This window comes from Pristiophorus japonicus, chromosome 12 (genome assembly GCF_044704955.1).
Source record: "Pristiophorus japonicus isolate sPriJap1 chromosome 12, sPriJap1.hap1, whole genome shotgun sequence".
Taxonomy (NCBI): Eukaryota; Metazoa; Chordata; class Chondrichthyes; family Pristiophoridae; genus Pristiophorus; species Pristiophorus japonicus.
Genome location: NC_091988.1, coordinates 42,138,726 through 42,161,001, shown reverse-complemented (window position 1 = coordinate 42,161,001; position 22,276 = coordinate 42,138,726). Strand labels below are relative to the sequence as shown.

General features: G+C 41.6%; 1 protein-coding gene across 1 annotated transcript in view; it reads left to right on the top strand.

Annotated features, from left to right (window-relative positions):
* cfap92 (cilia and flagella associated protein 92 (putative)) overlaps nucleotides 1-22,276 on the top strand; it is a 126,025-nt gene that overhangs the window by 19,954 nt on the left and 83,795 nt on the right. The window contains exons 6-7 of the mRNA XM_070894768.1: nucleotides 9,597-9,719; nucleotides 19,386-19,570. Of these exons, the coding sequence (XP_070750869.1) occupies nucleotides 9,597-9,719; nucleotides 19,386-19,570 (308 nt within the window). The remainder of the gene's footprint in view (nucleotides 1-9,596; nucleotides 9,720-19,385; nucleotides 19,571-22,276) is intronic.

Sequence of the window (22,276 nt, the reverse complement as noted above, 5' to 3'; positions counted from 1 at the left end):
ATGAGCCCATTACGAATATGCCATAGCACACCACATTCCCTTGGTGACTGAGAAATGTAGGTGCAAACAAAAAGTTACAGTCAATTTCAATGCACCTGAACTAATGATCTTTTCATGCTCCTGAAACAACTAGCAAGTCACTTGACCCTATAAATTTTGAAAGGTCCAAGAACATGGTCTGGGAGTACAGAATACTGGTGGAAAATGGCTCAATCATAGCAGAGCAAAACCATTTTAAGCAAAGAGACTCTGCAAGTGCTGGTGAACATTGTTATGCAAAGATCAGAATCCATATTTGGTGGAGGGAAGTCATCCCCCTAAATTGCAAAGAGGAACCAAATGTGATAGTATGTCACTGGCAGTATGTCCTCCATTCAGAGGACTTAGCAGGGGGTGCGGAAGACAGCACACAAATTAAAAGAAAACCTAAAAGGTAAGGCACAAATATACTGCAAAGTAAGAGCACAGGAATTGTATGCACACAAGGAAAAGTTGCAGTTATAAAAGATATACATGCAAAAACATACTGTACTGAGCAAAATGTTAACAAGAATATAGCACAAGGCTTTAGAATTGAAAATAACAGGGTTGTGCAAATTACATTGGGAGTGAGTGCATTGCAAGAAGGAACTGCCCCAATCTACACTGTTTAAAGATGAACTCTCATAATAGGAAGGCACAGTATGCAACAGACGGTGGATCCCAGAGCAAACATTACTAATGGCAAGTAAATGTAACAAGCATACAAAGTGGCCAAAACTAGTGAGAGGACAGAAGATTGGGAAGCTTTTAAAAGCCAGCAAAGAATGACTAAAAAAATGATTATGAAAGAGAAGACTATGAAAGTAAACTAGCATGAAATATAAAAACAGATAGCAAGAGTTTCTATAGGTATATAAAAAGGAAAAGAGTGGCTAAAGTAAATGTTGGTCCCTTAGAGGACGAGACCGGGGAATTAGTAATGGGGAACATGGAGATGGCAGAAACTCTGAACAAATATTTTGTATCAGTCTTTACGGTAGAGGACACTAACAATATTCCAACAGTGGATAGTCAAGGAGCTATGGGCGGGCAGGGGGGGGGGGGGGGGGGGAGGGGGGGAGGAACTTAACACAATCACTAAGGAGGTGGTTCTCAGTAAGATAATGGGACTAAAGGCAGATAAATCCCCTGGACATGATGGCTTGCATCCTAGGGTCTTAAGAGAAGTAACAGCAGGGATTGTGGACGCATTGGTTGTAATTTACCAAAATTCCCTGGATTCTGGGGCGCTCTCAGCAGATTGGAAAACTGCAAATGTGACTCCCCTATTTCAAAAAGGAGGCAACCAAAAAGCAGGAAACTATAGACCAGTTAGCCTAACATCTGTGGTTGGGAAAATGTTGGAGTCCATTATTAAAGAAGCAGTAGCAGGACATTTGGAAAAGCAAAATTCAGTCAGGCAGAGTCAGCATGGATTTATGAAGGGGAAGTTATGTTTGACAAATTTGCTGTAATTCTTTGAGGATGTAACGAACAGTGTGGATAAAGGGGCACCAGTGGATGTGGTGTATTTGGACTTCCAGACGCTGTCACATAAGAGGTTACTGCACAAGATAAAAGTTCACGGGGTTGGGGGTAATATATTAGCATGGACAGAGGATTGGCTAACTGACAGAAAACAGAGAGTCGGAATAAATTGTTCATTCTCGGGTTGGCAATCAGTAATTAGAGGGGTGCCGCAGGGATCAGTGCTGGGACCTCAACTATTTACAATCTATATTAACGACTTGGAAGAAGGGACCGAGTGTAATGTAGCCAAGTTTGCTGATGATACAAAGATGGGAGGAAAAGCAATGTGTGAGGAGGACACAAGAAATCTGCAGAAAGACATAGACAGGCTAAGTGAGTGGGCAAAAATTTGGCAGATAGAGTATAATGTTGGAAAGTGTGAGGTCATGCACTTTGGCAGAAAAAAAATCAAAGAGCAAGTTATTATTTAAATGGAGAAAGATTGCAAGGTGCTGCAGTACAGCAGGACCTGGGGGTACTTGTGTATGAAACACAAAAGGTTAGAATGCAGGTACAACAAATGATCAGGAAGGCCAATGGAATCTTGGCCTTTATTGTAAAGGGAATGGAGTATAAAAGCAGGGAAGTCTTGCTACAGTTATACAGGGTATTGGTGAGGCCACACCTGGAATACTGCATGCAGTTTTGATTTCCATATTTATGAAAGGATATACTTGCTTTGGAGGCAGTTCAGAGAAGGTTCATTAGGTTGATTCCAGAGATGAGGGGGTTGACTTATGAGGAAAGGTTGTATAGATTGGGCCTCTACTCATTGGAATTCAGAAGAATGAGAGGTGATCTTATCGAAACGTATAAGATTATAAGGGAGCTTGACAAGGTGGATGCAGAGAGCATGTTTCCACTGATAGGGGAGACTAGAGCTAGAGGGCATGATCTTAGAATAAGGGACCACCCATTTAAAACTGAGATGAGGAGAAATGTAAATCTGTGGAATTCGCTGCCTCAGAGAGCCTTGGAAGCTGGGACATTGAATAAATTTGATAGAAATAGACAGTTTCTTAAACGATAAGGGGATAAGAGGTTATGGGGAGCGGGCAGGGAAGTGGACCCGAGTCCATGATCGGATCATGCATGATCGTATTAAATGGCGGAGCAGTCTCGAGGGGCTGTATGGCTTCCTCCTGCTCCTATTTCTTATGTTCTTATGTTATCTTGTATTCCCTGTAGCTCTGAAGTTGGCCAGGCAGCGATACAACTAGGGGAGCGCTTAGTGGAACACATTCATAATCAGCAGGAAGTAGTTGATAACAGACATGGGGCAAACATGGCAGAAATGTGCACACCACTGACATTGCACAATTGAATACAAATAATTCACTGTTACGATATCTTCATTCATTCATTTTGAAGAAAATTAAGCTACAGTTTACAAAAACAATCAAACCTTTGCAAATACATACAGGGATAGCAAATAACAGTTCTAAATTTGTAAATTTATTCAAATAAAATAATAGTGTCGAATTGCAGAATTCACTGAAAAAAAACAGTCAATGAAATCTTCACATCACAGCCACCAGTGCCTAGTAAGCTGCTTATTCCTGCTGAGATGTATATAGTGGTGTGATACAAGAATTATTGTATTTCCTTAATGGAGTATGACATGGAAAAGTAGCCCACCCGATTTTCCTCTGGCAGTCGCACATTTTAATGGCATGAAACGAGTTGAAAATCAACCCATAGTGATTCAGGAAAACCTTCTAAAGTCAATACGACATGAAATGTTTAAAAAAAACTAATAATGATTTGCAAAGAATGGTAATATGTTAACTGCTGTGTTCAGGGAGATGTTAATTGGTCATCATAATGCATAGTAAAATGCAAGCTTCTACTAAATGAATATATAAGATAAGATAAAAAAATAATGTGTCGAAGGGAAAATATCTTCCTTTCATTACATTATTGAAATTGGGATATGAAAGACTGTGCATTTTGAATTAGAAATCCCCATGGAGTTTGGAAATTGGCCGGCAGTAATACATTAACTGTGCTGTTTAACAGTGCACACATCCTCACTTTTATGTTAAACATGCCACAGGACAATTGAAACATCCTGTTCAAAAGAGAAAAACAGTTGTTGTTGAAGCTTGGCTAATCCCCACAAGGCGAAATTCCATTAGAAAACAGCATGGTCTCAACAACTGCAAAAACACTGACTGGAACCTAGTGAGCAATGATGTTGATTACAACTTTTCCCATTCTCAACAAAATATCATTCCAAATTATTGTTATATCTGTGTGTGCCGTGGCTTTAGCTAAGACACTGATTTCACTAAGTTCTTTTCTTGAAAAAGTAAACAATGTTGACTGACAAATTAAACTGCAATGTTAAAAACAACAGTTTTATCAAATACTGCATTTCAAATACTGCAGTGCTGACCTGAAATCTAACAGATGTTAAAATAATTACCTTAATGAGTTTAGGCAACAGAAATTTCATGGGCTCTGTGTCCAGGCACTCATACCTGCTTCCAGTCTGTGCACCCTGATCAATCTCCAGCTATCATTAGCAACCTCCATCCAATAATATTTCCACAGGTTGGTGGAAGGCAACGAGTAGAATTGAAAAAAGACCAACTGGTGCTAAATGCTAATTTTATCACCACCTGCATAAAGTGAGGAACACTGAATTTGCTCTGGCCCTGTGGAGAGTTCTTAGCATCTTGCAGCACAGAATGAGGCTTTTTCCCCATAGCCCTGCAAATATTTCCTTTTCAAGTATATATCCAATTCCCTTTTGAAAGAATCTGCTATCACCACCCTTTCAGGCAGTGCATTCTAGATAATACTAACAACTTGCTGCGTAAATGTATTTCCCTTATCTCCCCCTTGGTACTTTGTGGAGTCAGTCTCCCCTCCTGACAGTATAGAAGGTCAGAGGTATGCATTCAGTTTGGAATTTACACACCTGTGAAGCCTAAACCCAAACCCTAAAATTAAGGAAATTGCATGTTCAATGTTCAATGTTATAGTATCTATTCAGAATAGTCCACAACTCATGGCTAATTATATGCAAAATCTTGTAATGAGTTCTCCCTTTAGTAGTTGCATGGATCAACAATAGATAACTAGACAGATAAAAGAGCTAGGCAAGTGCAATATAGGTACCTATGGAGAGTAAGGAGTATGGAGAGTAGGCTGTATTGTAAATTAATAAAACAAAGGATTGTAGGGGTATGAATAATAACAATATAACAGTTTATACAACCATCAGAACACTAAGCTTATGTCACAGCCTGTACCAAACTCCCAGCAAAAAATATACATTCAATTTCTTGTCATTGGACGAACATTATCATCCAAGTTCATGGCCTGGAATCTTTGGCCAGCAGCGAAGCAAAGGTGTTCAATGCTAGCTCCGAAATACACTCTGCACAAGGATCTCGCAATCCCTGTGTCGAGAACTTAGGGTTTTCCGACCTTGAATTCAATTCAACGGAACTTAATAGGAATCCCCTTGTGCGAAGTGCTGTGACGCCAACAGGCTGTCTAAACAGCCAATCAAAAGGCAGAATTCTCAGAGAGTGAACAAGGAAGTGAGTAAGCCTTTAAAATGCTAACTTTTAAAAAAAATTAGAGAGAGCAAAAGATTGAGGCTCTCACATGGGGAAAAGGCAAACCTAAAGTAAAGATGCACAAACTTAAAAAAAAATTACTTTTTTTTTGGAAAAGTTTCTTAAAAATGTTTATTTTTATTGAAATGGACAAATTTCACACTGCACAAAATTAAAATTAATTTACAAGGCCTTAACATTTGCTTAGCATTCAGTGTGCTGTTAGAACTCAGTTACACCTAATTCCTTTGGGTCTAACTTTTAGTGGGGAATTTAACAGCGTAATTACTGCGGAAGAGCCAAAGTTTTCATCAGTTTCAATGATTTATGAGATTTCACTGATTGCTGGATCTGGGGTGGGGTGGGGGTGCACACGCATCCAATTTCAGAGCTGTCATTGACAGACCACAACATCGGGATTTCCACATGCACTTGTGCATGCTCCAAATCCCAAAGTTCTGGTCAGTTTCTGAAAGTACGCTGTCATAGCGACCGCAAGTTCATGGCCATTGTCTCTGGTACCCTCCACATAGTTTGGCTGCATTTCATTCTGTAGCTGCTACAAGTTTTGTACCACTTGAATGTTGTACCTTCTATACCTTTCAATCATGTTTATCCTTTCTGCTGTTCCCAAGGTAAGTGCGGACTAGTAAATGTAGCAACTTGGTTTTACATCATTTGATAGGAAAAGAGGGTTTTACAAAAAAGGGCCCTTTTCAATATGTAGCCACTCAATCTGTTCCTTTGTCCACAAATCTGATATAAAGCTTTGCTTTTCTGCACTAGACCAACATATGAATAATTAATCCATAAATGCGAGGTGGCAGACAGTAGATTGCAAATAAAAATTGATTTAAAACATTGGCCCTAATTTTAACCCAAACTGCCCAGCGAGAACTGGGTGAATGAACAGTTAAAATCATGAATGACAAATTACCACCCCATTGCTGCCAGAAGCCCGCCACTGTGGGTTACAGTGGAGCTGACTCAGATCGAAAATGCAGCTACTGGAAAAAGGCGGGTGCCTCGTGAATAAATTCAAATAGGGAACTGATGACGTCATTTGAATCGTGGTGCGATTTTAACTGGATGGGTCGGAAGTCCCTTCCAGTGGAAAAACCATTGGCTTCACATGACTGGAAGCTGCAATTAAAGTGGCACTCACCTGCAGGCATATAGGTCATTAGGATCCGTGTGTAATCATGAGCAGTGCATGTCTAAGGTAGTTCTGAGCTTCCACTATGCTTTTTTTTCTCCATACCTGCCTTCATTAAGCACTCACTGCTTATCACGGATTCTGTTTCTGCTTCCCTCCTTTGGATGTATGAAGAGTTGGACTCTTTGTAGAAGGTCTTACCCAGCCCATGGGCCAAGAGCCACTTTCTTGGATATTTCTGAGGAGCAGGTCAGGAGATTGTGTTTCACCAATGGGTCATGCTTTGACATTGGCTGTCAAAGACAACAGCGCACTTAACTTTTTCTCCTTTCAGGCTGATACTAGGGACATCACCCGAATCGTCTGGTGTGAGTTGTATCAAACAGTTCACCAGTGCCCTACCTACCAGAGCAAACCATTACATTACCTATGCGATGGGTGCCTACAGCCAGAATGAAAGAGCTCTGCAATTTGAAGCAGTGGCCAGCTCCCCTTGTGTCCAGGACATAATAGACTGCATTCATGCAGCTATCAAAGCAACAGAAGATGAGCCAGCTTATGTGAACAGGAGGTACTTCCACTCTATTATTCAACTGGTGTGAGATCTTTGTCGAAGGATAATTCAAATCTGAGTTTCACTGGAAGCTGCCATGACACTTTTATTATGCGACACTCATCGATCCATCCACTTTTCTACCCATCCAGTAACGCCAGAGGATGACTGCTAGAGGACAAAGGATACCCCCTCCAAACCTGGTTGATGACACCTCTCCTCCACTCCACCATGGAAAAGCATCACAGGTACATTGAGAGCCAAGGGACCACCAGGAACATAATGGAACATCCCATAGGCATTTTGAAGCATAGATTCAGGTGCCTTGATCACACTGAGGGCTCCTTACAATATGGTCCAGACAAAGTGGGCTGCATCATTGTACTTTGCTGCACAGTCTGGCAATTTAAAGAGGACTGGTGTTTGAGGAGGCACAGCAGCAAGATGAGGCATCATCAGATGAGGGAATGTTGTATAAAGGTGAGGGGAAAACCACATGATTGAGGGCCATCACCTAGACAGGCCAGTTGATAACACAATGCTTGCAGTCACCTCCTCATTCCCCTTGCCTGAAAAGTCAGGAATAGATCCTCAGCATTAACAGTGCTTTGTTTCTCCTTCACCACTCCATTGATTCTGCATTCAAGAACATTCAGCCAACCTTTATGTCAATGATTTTCTGACAGTACAGACAGCCAACCTGAAAATACTATAGATCAAGTTGTAAATGTAATAAAGGTGTTGATTTTAATTCCATACATAATATTTTAGTGAATTCTAGTGACCAACCCTTAATACTTTTCTTAAAAGGTTAACTATCGCTTATACGAGGTGCTGTACCCAGTGCTTTTAGCAGAGCTAGTGGGAGGCTGCTGTTACTCATGTGGGGACCCGAGTGATGCTTGTGGTTGGCGACTTCTTGGAGCTCGAGCCTCTGAGGGCCTGGCTGCAGACTGCAGCACTCCGGCTGCTGCCTGGGGCAGTCTGGCCCAGCTGGCTTTCCTGGACCATGGTTGGTATTGGGCGAGTGGGTGGTGAGGAAGCAGATGTGCTGACATCTTGAGAGGAGGCGAAACATGTCACTCCCGCTGCACCTGTCACTCCAGATGGGCTGAGGGTCAGCATGGTCAGAGAATCGTTCTCCCCCTGCATATGGGGAAATACTTGGTAGCTTCCTCAATGCTCAACTTGGGAACTTGTAGTATTGGGGATGCTGGGAGGAACCTGACATGCCTACTACTCTGTGCTACTACAACTTAGTGCCATTTTTGGCAATAATGGTTAAAAGGGAAATGCATTTTTTTTAATACTCGCCATATGGTGAGGTGAAAAGTTGCTAACAAAACAAACCCTTTCATAGTATTAAGAAAAGAGGTTCCTTTCTCCCGTTCCTTGTAATTTGCTGATAATCTGCCAGGTTGAGTCCAAAAGCCAAACAGCCCATCAGCTGACATATACCAGGTGCTCATAGGCAGAGAACTCTTATTGTGGTAATGGATATGGTGTCCCCAACCATTTTAGTCCAAGGCAAGTTCGGTGCCAATTATATTTTACATTGCTGACGCACATTGGGACCAAGAAGGATCCTGACATTCAGTACTCTAATGAGAGTTGCTCATTACTGGTCCCCTCCTCAGCCGAGCAGCTCTTTTCTGTTTTTGAGAAGCAATGTGGCAGTTCCCCAGCGGGCTGCTAGTGAGAAGATAAAATAGAAGCTTTCTCCCAACAGGCAACACTCTTTCTCCCCTAATCTATTATGTATAGAGGATAGTTGATATCAAAAATACTTATCCCTACAGTAATGTTCCCTTTAATACAATACATGAATAAGGTTTGACTTTTGATTGTTATTCGAGGCTGTTTCAATCGTGGCTTTCAAAAGGGAATTGGATAAGTACCTGAAGGAAAAACATTGCAGGGTTACGGGGTAAGGGTGGGGGAGTGGGACTAGCTGAAGTGCTCTTGCATAGAGGCGGTACAGGCTCGACGGGCCGAATGGCCTCCTTCTGTGCTGTAACCATTCTATGATTAAGTAGTCTAGATAAACCAAAGAAAAGGATATCACGGGCCTGATTTTCCTAGAGTGGTGTATTTGGAAAATTAAGCCAAAATTGATGCCGAAATTTATGCCAATCTTGTTGTCAGCAATTTACGTTGAAACTTTGAGATTCTCATTAGCATATACCAGAACTTAAAATCCAGTATAAAACAGGCAGAAATGAGTATAAACAATTGGGGACTGAGGAAAGCTCAGAGCTTATGCCATATTCCTCCTTTAAGTTCCTCTTTAGGTATCAAAGTTAAGGTTTGAAGTCATCAAACCAATGCATACTAGACATAACATATTTCAAAAAATGCAATTGTGAAAGCTTTGCAGTTTTTAATGTAACAAATTCTGGTCAAAAATACATAAAATACAAGAAAACCCCCCCAGAAAACACTAAATATATGACTGGGTTCTGCTACGCCGAAACCTTTAGGTGTAAGTTTACAGCCCAAGAACTGCTCTTTGTGTAGCTTTGTGGAGTTTTGTTAGTGTACGCATATGGCTTCAGTGAATGTTTTGCGGAAACAGCGCAAAAGATAGAGGAAACTTGTGTGAACCTGTAAAATAGCATAAATAACTTTTGCTTTAATTTCCTCGCTCTTTTCCACTGAAGATTGGCATTACACCATAGTTACGCCGTTGTTTCGGTGCAAATTTCCAGGAAAATCCAGCCCTGTGTCTCTAGCTGAACCTAAACATGTCCAGATTTCTTTGCAGCAGCACCAACGGAAAAGGCCGGAAGACAAACTGTGCCTCCGAAAACAGAGCAGCAAAGTCAGAAAAAGAAAGAGAAACTAGCCTCAGGTACGATAGACCTGGACTTCAGGCTCCTTCTTGCTGGTGAGTGGACACAGATAATAATTAGGTTTAAACTTTTATTCAGCTGGCAGTCTACTCCACATTCATCCTGCTCTGGTTTCTGTAATTGCACTCTATTTAAGGGAAAACACTTTTTTTTAACTAAATGAAATATTTTTTTGTGTTTATATTTCTCTGTGGGATTTGTGCGCTAATTTGAATAATTTTTGTGTTTCTTCATGGTAGATATACTAGTTATGATTTTAAGCTGAAAGTGAGACTTTTCAACTTATTTCTAAGTTTTAAGAACATAAGAACATAAAATAAGAATTAGGAACAGGAGTAGGCCATCTAGCCCCTCGAGCCTGCTCCGCCATTCAACAAGATCATGGCTGATCTGGCCGTGGACTCAGCTCCACTTACCTGCCCTTTCCCCGTAACCCTTAATTCCCTTATTGGTTAAAAATCTATCTATCTGTGACTTGAATACATTCAATGAGCTAGCCTCAACTGCTTCCTTGGGCAGAGAATTCCACAGATTCACAATCCTCAGGGAGAAGAAATTCCTTCTCAACTTGGTTTTAAATTGGCTCCCCCGTATTTCGAGGCTGTGCCCCATTGTTCTAGCCTCCCCTACCAGTGGAAACAACCTCTCTGTCTCTATCTTGTCTATCCCTTTCATGATTTTAAATGTTTCTATAAGATCACCCCTCATCCTTCTGAACTCCAACGAGTAAAGACCCAGTCTACTCAATCTATCATCATAAGGTAACCCCCTCATCTCCGGAATCAGCCTAGTTCTCCGGAATCAGCCTAGTTTTTTTTAGTTTTGTCATAATGCAATTCAGAGCTGTGCGACCTGTATTATAATAACAGTAGGGTTATATAGGTTAAATATAAGGTTGCCTTATAGTTAATTAATCCTTGGACTGCTAGCATCTCCAAGCTCCCTGGACGAGCCATGTTTTAAGAAACCCGCTGTGATGCTGAACCAAATCCTAATATTACAATAATATGCCACACAATAATAGGAGTAGCTATATAACTATTATAAACACCTAAACAAATTAAGTAGGAATGAACAATGCAATAACTTGTTTTCTGCTCCATTTTATTCAGTATTCTCTCTATTTTCTCAAGTCTCCTTTTTCTTTTTTTAATTATTCATTCACGTGGGCATCGCTGGCAAGGCCAGCATTTATTGCCCATCCCTAATTGCCCTTAACTGAGTGGCTTTCTATTTCAAATTGCTGTTAATAGTCAACCACATTGCTGTGGTCTGGAGTATATAAACCAGACCAGGTAAGGGTGGCAGATTTCCTTCCCTAAAAGAACCAGATGGGTCTTTACGACAATCCGGTAGTTTCATGGGACCCAAATTTGGCCAGGAGTTGCTCCGTTTTTTTTGGAGCAACTTGATTTTTCTGAAGTATCTTAAAAATCCCCATTTTGTACATTTAATTTGCGCCATTGTAAGTGAGCTAGTTAGGATTTTCTTTAGTTTCGTTTTTTTTTCAAAAAGGGGGCGTTACCAGCCACCTATGCCTGTTTTGGCCATTTAAGCCAGTTTGGACAGCTAATAGTTGCTCCAAACTAACTTAGGCCAGCGTACGTGGCCACTTGTGGCCCGCACAGAAAACCCTTGGAGAGTTAAGAAATCAGCGCAGTTAAGTACATTCTAAAGCACCAAGCACTAAACAAAGCACAAAAATAAGCATTCAATAATAAAAAATACAAGGAAGCTGAGAGGACCTGCATCTAGCACCAAGACTTACAAAGCACTAAACAAAGCACAAAAAGTAATAAGCAATTAATTAATAAAAAATAGAAGGAACCCTGCACCTAAAGCACCAAGACCAAAGTAATAAGCAATCAATCAATCAATAACAAATAAAAAATAGAAGTCCTACCAAAACACGGCCCGGGAAAGCAGCGGGCTGCCGATGAGGAGACCATTTGGCCAAGGATAGGGGCGGCACGCTTCGGCCCCTCCCACACAGCCTGTAGCACACACACTCAGATTCTGGAGGCGAGGAGCTACTGCGCATGCGCACACACTCTAGCGCGCATGTGCAAAAGTCCCGGCACTGTTTTCAGCGCAGGGACCAGGCTCCGCCCCTGAATCCAGTGGCCATGCTACACCACCATCGAGGAGAGGCTGGGGAGCAGCCAAACTCGGCTCGAAGATTTTTGGAGCACTTCGAGGCAGACAAAAGCGGCTCATCTGTGGTGAATGCGCCAGAAATCTGTACTGGCCAAATTCTACCCCATTATCACCATTACTGATACTAGCTTCTTATTCCAGATTAATGTTTTTTATTAACTGAATTTAAATTCACCAGCTGCCGTGGTGGGATTTTAACTCGGGTCTTCGGATCATTATTTCAGGCCTCTGGATTACTCATCCAGTAACATAACCATTATGCTATTGTTCCCGACTATTTAGATTATAATTTTTTTTTAAACTTACCATAGGTATTTTTATATTTATTTTACTTTTAACTAATTTGCTTTAGTTTTAAATCCTTAATTCTTTATTTTTGCCTCAATTCCTGAGCTAGGACCCACATTTGGCTGAAATAAAGTTCAGCTTTATTGAATCAACCAGGTCAAACCTCTCCTGCATTTTTGAGTGCAGTTCTGGTGTTCCATCTAGCTGACAAGATAATGCAGCAGTGGTTAGTGCAGCAAATGCCGCTGCAATTAGCTATTTTGTCATTGCGTTAATCAGGATCTGCAGTGCTTCCATTAGCTTGTTTTAAGGCTCCACAACTATTTTTGTATTCAAAATAATGGATTCTTTAGCTTACATTGTTATAATGATCCACTTTTTGTATGTTTTTAATATATAATGCAGTTGGCACAATTGAATGTATCCATTTTATTATCTTCCAGTGGATTTAGCGATAATCAAAAGCATTACATTAAAATGAGGAAACATCTGTCATGGTATCTGTGCATCAGATATTTCAGTTCCTCATCTGACAGATGCTGAACTAATCCATAATCTGCCAACATATCCAGCACAGTCATTTGCAACCTTCCTGCTGAAGATAGACTTTATTTGCAAACTATCCTTACTTTTAAAATGACCTATTCACCAATTTCTGCCATCTCCGCACTTTCTTCCATCAATTCTGTATCGATTTAAAATTGAACAGCTTTTACAATTACAACAACAACAACAACTTTTATTTGTATCGCGCCTTTAACATAGTGAAATGTCCCAGGGTACTTCACAGGAGTATTATGCGATTAAAAATTTGACACCGAGCCGCATAAATAGAAATTAGCGCAGGTAAAGGAGGTATGTTTTAAGGAGCGTTTTGAAGGAGGAAAGAGAGGCGGAGAGGTTTAGGCAGGGACTTCCAGAGCTTAGGGCCTAGGCAACAGAAGGCACGGCCACCAATGGTTGAGCAATTATAATCAGGGATGTTTAAGAGGGCAGAATTAGAGGAGCGCAGACATCTCGGGGCGAGTGGGGGGGGGGGTGGTGGGGAGGTGGTGGAGGTGGGGATTGTGAGGCTGGAGATAGGGAGAGACGAGGCCGTGGAGGGATTTCAAAATAAGGATGAGAATTTTGAAATCAAGGCATTGCTTAACCGGAAGCCAATGTAGGTCAACGAGCACAGGGGTGATGGGTGAGCGGGACTTGGTGCGAGTTAGGACACAGCAGCCAAGTTTTGGATCACCTCTAGTTAACGCAAGGTAGAATGTGGGAGGCCAGCCAGGAGTGTGTTGGAGTAATCAAGTCTAGAGGTAACAAAAGCATGGATGAAGGCTTCAGCAGTGGATGAGCTGAGGCAAGAGTGGAGACGGGTGATATTACGGAGGTGCAAATAGGCGGTCTTAGTTATGCTGCAGATATGAGGTCGAAAGCTAATTTCTGAGTCAATATGACACCAAGGTTGCAAACAGTCTGGTTCCGCCTCAGACAGGAGTTGGGGAGAGATGGAGTCAGTGGCTAGGGAACGAATTTGTGGTGGGGACCGAAAACAATGGCTTCAGTCTTCCCAGTATTCAACTGGAGAAAATATCTTCTCATCCAGAACTGGATGTCGGACAAGCAGTCCGACAATTTATAGACCGTGGTTACAATTATGCAAGTGTTGATACATTTTATTTATTTTTGTACTAGCTTAGAAATTCTAGCAAAAATTAATAATGCAACTTTAAATTCTGCATATGGGGGAAGGGAGGCATTCTCTTTGTTCACTGGCACTAATTTCAGATGTATTGATGTCAAAATCCTGCCTCCAAAATCTGCTGGGGTTCTTTTCATTGAACTGAAATAAAAATACAGACTTTTATCAAAGAAAATGCACAAGCATTATCCTACATCCTGTGACAAATTAGCAACACATGCTGCACTTCCTAAATTCTTCAGCATTTCTTTAAAGATTTAATAATGCTTATTTTGAGGCTGTGTTTACTGCATGACTTTGAAGTCTTCTCCAGGAGGTAGGACTGGAAAGTTTTAATAACTGCCTGCAGACTGGTACCAGACCTGGCCCGTCTGCTTGACAGCTTTCTTTTGATGTGAACTTTCAGTCATTGCCAAAGCGGATAACCTTGAGAAGAGTTCTCTTATGAAAGCAACATTACAAACCTAAAAGGAACCAGACTAATCTAAATATGCTAACTATTTAACTGGCATACAATAACTAGAAAGGATGTCTAAGCAGGTATATCTTCATCTTCTTAGGCAGTCCCCCGAAGTCGAGAATGACTTGCTTACACACTAATATGAGTTTTAAAGTGACTAATGAGTCCAATGCGGGATCTACAGACAGGCAGGCAGGTGGTGGTTGAAGGGACGGGTGGATGGGGTGCTTGATTTGTCATATGCTCCTGTTTGTACTTGGCTTCCGCATGCTCCCGACGAAGAGTCTCAAATGCAGCGCCTTCTCGAATGCTTCTCCTCCACTTTGAGCGGTCTTGAGCCAGGGATTCCCAAGAGTCGGTGGGGATATAAAATTTTTTTCCCAAGGAGGCTTTGAGAGAGTCCTTGAAGCGTTTTCTCTGCCCTCCTAGGACTCGCTTGCCATGACGCAGCTCAGAGTAGAGTGCTTGTTTCGGATAGGCGCATCAGTGTTCTCTCTCAGGCCAGCATTCCCAGCATCGAAGCATTGATTACGCTCAATTAGCTCCGATGGACGGGCCACATTGTCCGCATACTCGATAGATAGACTCCCAAAACAAGCACTCTACTCTGAAGCAGGTATATATACACACTATGGCTCATTTTTAACTCCCAGGCAGGAATACAACAAAGCATGTGGCAGCCCATCCAGGAGCGGCAGTAAACCAGTTCAACCGATTTTAACTGCTGGGCCTCATTAGCATACTGCTTGCTGAATTTGGAGGTGAAACAGCTGAGATGTTGGTGGGAAGTGACTGCCCGGCTGTTGAAATCAGGCGACGTGAGACTACCGCCGGGGACCCAGGGTACAGTCTCGTGTAGATGATAAATGCTCTTGGAGGGGAATCCTGATCGGAGGATGGAGGGGAGTCCCAAGGTTTCCTTCTGGGGCCCAGACTGACCCACAACGAAACTGAAAAAAAAAATGTAATTGGCAACCTCTGAGCAAAAGGTACAAAGGAGATGGCAAAGTAGATAGAAAAAAAAAAGATATAATAAAATAATTAGGTTTTAACTACAAGAGTAAACTTACTTCCATCTTCAGAATAGCACCCAACAAGCCTGGATGCCAGTTTTATACTAGTGTGATTAAGACTCAGCGTAAAAGAGGTAGAAATAATAACGCCATTATTACTGCATCATTTACATACATCTTCCCAAAAATGGATACGTACTTCTTGTTCCTCTGCCGCTACCTTCACTTGCTCCTCCTCACTTGTGCTTAATGCTTCACTTGGTGGTACTTCCTCAATCTGACTAGTTGGTTCTGACCAGAATGGATGTGGCTATTCTGATACCTGTGACAGGTGAAATGGTTCTGTCCATGATGGCTTTTTTGTCTTCCCTGGTTCTGGCTCTGCAGGGATGCCTGTCGAATTACAGAAAGAGCATGTTAGAAGAGGTCTCTTGCTGCCAGTATTCTAACAGAGTTGACATGCTAATCTATAGTGTACCACGGTGCTGTGATGCACCGAATGCCTGTGTGTTACAGAGTGAGTCAGTAAAGAGAGGAAGAGTAAGAAAAGGACGGTAGTAGTTTTGATTATGACACCATCTCCCACTCCAGGGCTAGCATTTCTGGGATTTATTATTCTCTAAGCTTAAGGAAGTTAAATTGGGCGGGGCCTCCTCTGGCATCACACCATTCTCTCCGGTTAGGTGTAGTCTTATTCTGCAAGCAGATACAAATTGTTGCGATGGTGGAAGCCTGATTCAAGTGCCCTTCATCCCAATTTGCATGTAAGCCCATGACCAAAGCAGCGTGCAGCTAGCCTTTCTTGTTCCTCTGCGGTTACCTCCACTTGTGCTTAGTGCTTAACCTAGGCATAAATTTGTGGGCATAACTTCCAAGGTTTTCTGTACAAAAAGTTTTATGCTTCAGCACCAGCTAGAAAGTGTGTGCTGCATCAGTATAGGTATACATGTCAATATGTAAAAAACGTGAAAGGTTGCTGTGCTTGAGATGTAGCCTCAGTCAAGGTGCAGCATGTTAACACTAAACAGTTTGTGGCATGCATACTATGTCCATATACTTAACGAAGGGAAATGCTGGCAATTATTCTCATGCTTAAAATCTTTTGTATTTGCTCAATTGTCCTGTGCCAGCTAAATCATTCTATTATCCAGACAAAACATGAATTAGTCAGACCTATGGATGTGCCATGGGTGAAAAGCTATTGTTTGATTGTAAATACACAGAATATTTGTGCGTGGCAAATGCACACTTTATAGCCATGGAGTCATCTAAATCAGTGACAGCTAATTTAAATCATTATTCCATCACTGTTTTGTTAACATTCCCTTGAAAGTGCACAGAGACTAATATGCATATTTAACTATGGAAAATGTTGCATAGTATAACAAATAACTACATGTATGTTAGACTTCCAACAATGAATTTTGCTTCTGTTATATTGCCTGTGGCCCATACAGCTGGTTGTATTTGTGCTGTTCCAGGAACAGCTTCAATCATGTGGAAGGTTCACTCTGGAAATGTGGTAACACATCGTTTGTGGTAAGCCACAGCACTTCAAAAGACCCAATTGATTTTACTGTAATTACGTAAGTAGTTGGTGAACTATTATTGCCTCCAAATCCAGAAGCAGCGTGCTTGTTGCACTGAATGGTGATTTCACTTTTAACTTTCCATCTGTATTTTACATTCGTTGATACTCAAACTGATATTTTTGTTTTGGAGTTTTGTTTAATCTTTTATTATTGAGAACAGTGGATAACTGTGGACATCTCCACATTTTCTAGAGTACTGCACTCTGGCCAGTTGCTGGAGTGCTGATGTGTGACAACATATAAATGTTGCCTTCCTCCATTGCCAAGGCATCTCACCTCCACTAAGTGCTACACTTGACGCAACAGTAATTGGCAGCACAGCATCTAGGGAGGTCTGCATACATATGCAAGATATGAACGTTTGTTCTTAATTCACAAAATATTTTAAAATACAGTTGCCTACTACTCCAAAGAGATTCATTTGCAGATTTAGCAAACAGGACATGTTTTCTCTGAAAACCTTTTAAATGCGCAGACAAATGAATAATTTAACTTGGTCTGTGAGCATAGAACTAGAGGATCCGAGTACAAAATTAACAAACTTCAAGCAAGGCAAGAGATTAAAAGTAATTGTTTAATCCACAATAGTAATGGATATCTAGAATACATTCCCAGCACAAGCAAAAGCAGTTATTGCTCTATTAATTAATCAATTTAAAAGTTGGTTAAGTTGTTTAAGAAAAGACTTACATTTCTATAGCGCCTTTCACAACCACTGGTGTCTCAAAGCGCTTTACAGCTATTGAAGTACTTTTGGAGTGTAGTCACTGTTGTAATGCAGGAAACACGGCAGCCAATATGCGCACAGCAAGCTCCCACAAGCAGCAATGTGATAATGACCAGATAATCTGGTTTTGTTATGTTGATTGAGGGATAACTATTGGCCAGGACACTGGGATAACTCCCCTGCTCTTTTTCAAAATAGTGCCATGGAAATACGTCCATCTGAGAGAGCAGACGGGGCCTCGGTTTAATGTCTCATCCGAAAGACGGCATCTTCTCCAGTACAACACTCCCTCAGCATTGAACTGGAGTATCAGCCTAGATTTTTGTGCTCAAGTCCCTGGAGTAGGGCTTGAACCCACAACCTTCTGACTCAGAGGCAAGTGTACTACCCACTGAGCCACAGCTGACACTGGTTAGGAATGGCCTTGAGAATAAGAATACATAGAGTGACGTATAGGTTCCTGAAGCTGAGATTTTAACTCCCAGGCAGAAGGCAGGAGGAGGAGATGTGCCAGACTTCTCGTCTAGGAGTTTCTGTGGGAGGTCTGGTCGATTTTAACAGCTGGGCCACATTAAGATTTCGATGGCCAGTAGCCCAGTCAAAAAAGGCATAAAGAGGCAGATGGCCGGCTGCAAATTGGCTGCAGTGTTTCCTACATTACAACAATGACCACACTTCAAAAGTACTTCATTGGTTGTAAAGCGCTTTGGGACATCCTGAGGTTGTGACAGATGGTATATAAATTAAAGTATTTTTTTCCTATCTCAACCAGAGGAGCTGACAGCTGGGAGATTGATTGAGTGAAGGCCACAGACATGGAAGTGTTGGTAGGAACCAAAAAAAGATGGCTTTGATTTTATCGACATTGCGCTGGAGCATATTTTGGTTATCCAGGCTTAATGTCAGTCATGTTGGAGATGTAGCAACAGCCTTTGGACCAATGGAGGAAGCGAAGAAGTAGAGCTGGGATTGTTGGCATACAAATGGAAGATGGCGCCATGTTTCCTGATGTTGCGAAGGCAAATAGATGGTGAAGAGGGTGACTGTGTGTCTAGAGATGTCTACAGAGAGCTATCAACACTAGCCAGATTTTTGTACCTGACCTGGGAATAGTTATTGCTGATACCAGGTGGCAAGAGAAAAAAAAAATGCTTTAATGCACTTTCAGTTACCTTGATGAGCACAAAATTAATTTACAAACACAAAGTCAAATAACAAAATTAATTAGTCTGTTTAAAATTGGTGGCTGTGTACTAAGAAAACAAGGAGAAAGGTTAAGAGAAATGTCTTTACACAGAGTTATTGGAACATTGGAATGCTTGGAGTAGTTGAGTCAGAGATTATCATCGAATGGTTTCAGCACAGAAAGAGGCCATTTGGCCAATCAAGCCCGCGCTGGCTTTCTGCAAGAGCACTTCCGCTAATCCTACTCTCCCGCCCTTTCCCAGTAGCCCTGCAAGTGCGTTTCCTTCACGTACGTATCCAATTCCCTTTTGAAAGCCACGATTGAGTCAGGCCTCATATCCCTTTTAAGGTAAAAGTGGAGATATATTTGAAGGAGAGGAAATTCTGAGAAGAGATAATGGCAACATCACTAGTCTTGGATTGCTCTAGCAAAGAGCCAGTCTAGATATGATAGGCTGAATGGCCTCCCTTGTATGCAGTTCTACTGAAAAACACCAAGCTCTAAGTGGCAGTGATTCACTGCTCATCTTTTTATTTTACTTAATTTAATTGCTTTTGCTAATGATTCTCTCCTTTTCACCACCAGGAGATAAATCAGTCACAAATAAAATGGACACATTAATCCCTGGAATACTGGATGCCCTTTTCACTGTGTCAGTGGATAAATCTGTCATGACTGAGGAAATAGAGAGGGAATTGAATCCAATGGTCATTCGTATTATTTCAGCCAGCTCAATGCCATCAACCCCTGTACCAATCTATGTGCTGCAGGTAAGCTTGACATACCAGCTTATTGCGAAATGGCTAAAATGAAAAAGCTTAGTGTTAAATTTACCATTTGGAAATATCTTTTTTTTTAAATTAAAGTGTCTCAAACATATAATATTGTGATTAGGAACTGGGTCATTCAAATTGTATTAAACATGGAATGGGCTGGATTTTCCTGCTTGACCCCATCCATATTCAGACAGACTCAGAGTGTTAATAGGAGGAAAATGGGGCAGGGAGGCCTATCACTGATTCCCTACCTCAGAAAAGTGCTGGATAAATTTTCCTCTGTCACCTGTCCTGATTCCTCCTCTCCTCTCCTCTCCTCCCCTCCCCCCTCCCCCCCCGACCTGCTCCCTGCCGGGGATGGACTTGGACTTAGTTGGCCACTGCATGCTTGTTATAAGAACATAAGAATTAGAAGCAGGAGTAAGCCATTCGGCACCTCGAGCCTGCTCCACCATTCAATGAGATCATGGCTGATCTTCTCCCTCAACTCCACTTTCCTGCACTATCCCCATATCCCTTAATATCCAAAAATCTATCAATTTCTGTCTTGAATATACTCGAAGACTGAGCCTCCACAGCCCTCGGGGGTAGAGAATTCCAAAAATTCACCATCCTTTGAGTGAAGAAGTTTCTCCTCAATTCCGTCCTAAATGGCCGACGCCTTATTCTGAGACTGTGATCCCTGGTTCTAGACTCCTCAGCCAGAGGAAACATTCTCCTTGCATCTACCCTGTCAAGCCCTGTAAGAATTTTGTATGTTTCAGTGAGGTCACCTCTCATTCTTCTAAACTCCAGAGAATATAGGTCTAGTCTGCTCAATCTCTCCTCGTAGGAGAATCCCCCTATCCCAGGAATCAGTCTGGTGAACCTTCATTGCGTTTCCTCTGTGGCACATATATCCTTCCTTAGGTAAGGAGACCAAAACTGTACATAATACTCCAGGTGCGGTCTCACCAGTGCTCTATATAAATGCAGTAAGACGTCTTTACTCTTATACTGAAATCCTCTTGTAATAAAGGCCAACATACCATTTGCTTTCTTAATTACTTGCTGTACCTGCATGTTCACTTTGTGATTTGTGTACAAGGATACCCAGGTCCCTCTGAAGACCAACATTTCTGAATTGCTCACCATTTAAAAAATACTCTGCTTTTCTCTTTTTCATACCAAAGTGGATAACTTTACATTTCTCCACAATATATTCCATTTGCCATGTTCTTGCTCATTCACTTAGCCTGTCTATATCCTCTTGAAATCTCTTTGCATCCTCCTCACAACTTACATTCCAACCTAGTTTTGTATCATCAGCAAACTTGGATATATTACATTTGGTCCTCTCATTCAAATCATTGATATTATGAATAGCTGGGGCCCAAGCACTGATCCTTGCGGTACCCCACCAGTTACAGCCTGCCAACCCGAAAATGACCTGTTTATTCCTAATCTCTGTTTTATGTCCATTAACCAATCCTCAATCCATGCTAGTATATTACTCCCAATCCCATGAGCCCTAATTTTGTTCAATAACCTGTGTGGCACTCCCCCCACCCTGTCCCCTCAGAGTGCTTTTAAATATTTAAATTTTTTTTTAAGTTTTAAGATTTCCAACTGAGCCTGGGGAACCGATTAGTTATAGCTTTGTGAGGAAAATGCAGCTTTTGAAAATATTTCTGAGGGAACACGGTGAAGTAGTATTGTCTGCATCTGCAAACAGGTAAGCATGGATACCAGTGAATAGGAGCCACAGGCTACTGACAGTGCTTCTTCAACTTGTGGTATCTCTGCAGTGGTCCACCTGATCCTCCTCCCCATCCTCTTCAAAGTAGAGTAACGGAGAGGCATAAGGGAGGCTGGCTGATCTGCTTTTGCTGGCTGTGATTTTACCATTTGCAATGATATTCGTTTTGATTTTCAAAATGTATACTTATTTTGATATATATCCTGAAGGCTACCTCCCCCTCCTGAAGTAGTAGCTGAGTTGTGCCAGCTGACAGACAGCTGCGGGAACAGCTCTGAAGGGAGATGTTCAGCTGACGATGATCCGGCACACTGCCAAATGAGCTTCATCACCCTGGTTCCCCATTGGCAATAAAGGCAATTCAGACACTCGCTGACAGGTAGCCTCCCTCCATAGCTACTAAAGCTTCAGTTGGAGATTATGTTGCTACTCTTTTGTACAGGCCTGCTCTCACTGTGCTAAAATTGTTAGCCAAAGAAAACAAATCTGACAAACTTTTTACTGTTTAAGACCACTTTGCGTTCCTATTGGCACCTGCCGCTGAGTGCCCTTTCAGTCCTAGCCTCCAGCAGGGGATTCTGAGGTGGCTGCTTGATAATTTGCTGCCGGAGACTCATAAATTTGAGGTATTATTTTCTTGTCTTTGGTTGTGGTCCATTTCCCCTTTAAGAAGAAAGTTAAAAAAAATGAAGGCACTGTGTCTGTCAACTTATGGAATACAACCCACATTTCAGAAAACATTTCTTCATAGGAATGAGAACAGGTGCTGGCAATTAAATACCTATCTTGTGTCTTCCACTGCTTCTCAATATGTTAAATTCTGAATAAAGGAACACTTAGAGGGGAAGGAAGGGGTATGGAAAGTACTGGGGTACCTCCTGCATATAAGTGGTCAGTTGTAGAACGTGCAAAATAATTGCTGAAACTGGAAAACATGCTTATTACAGTACAATGTTGTATGG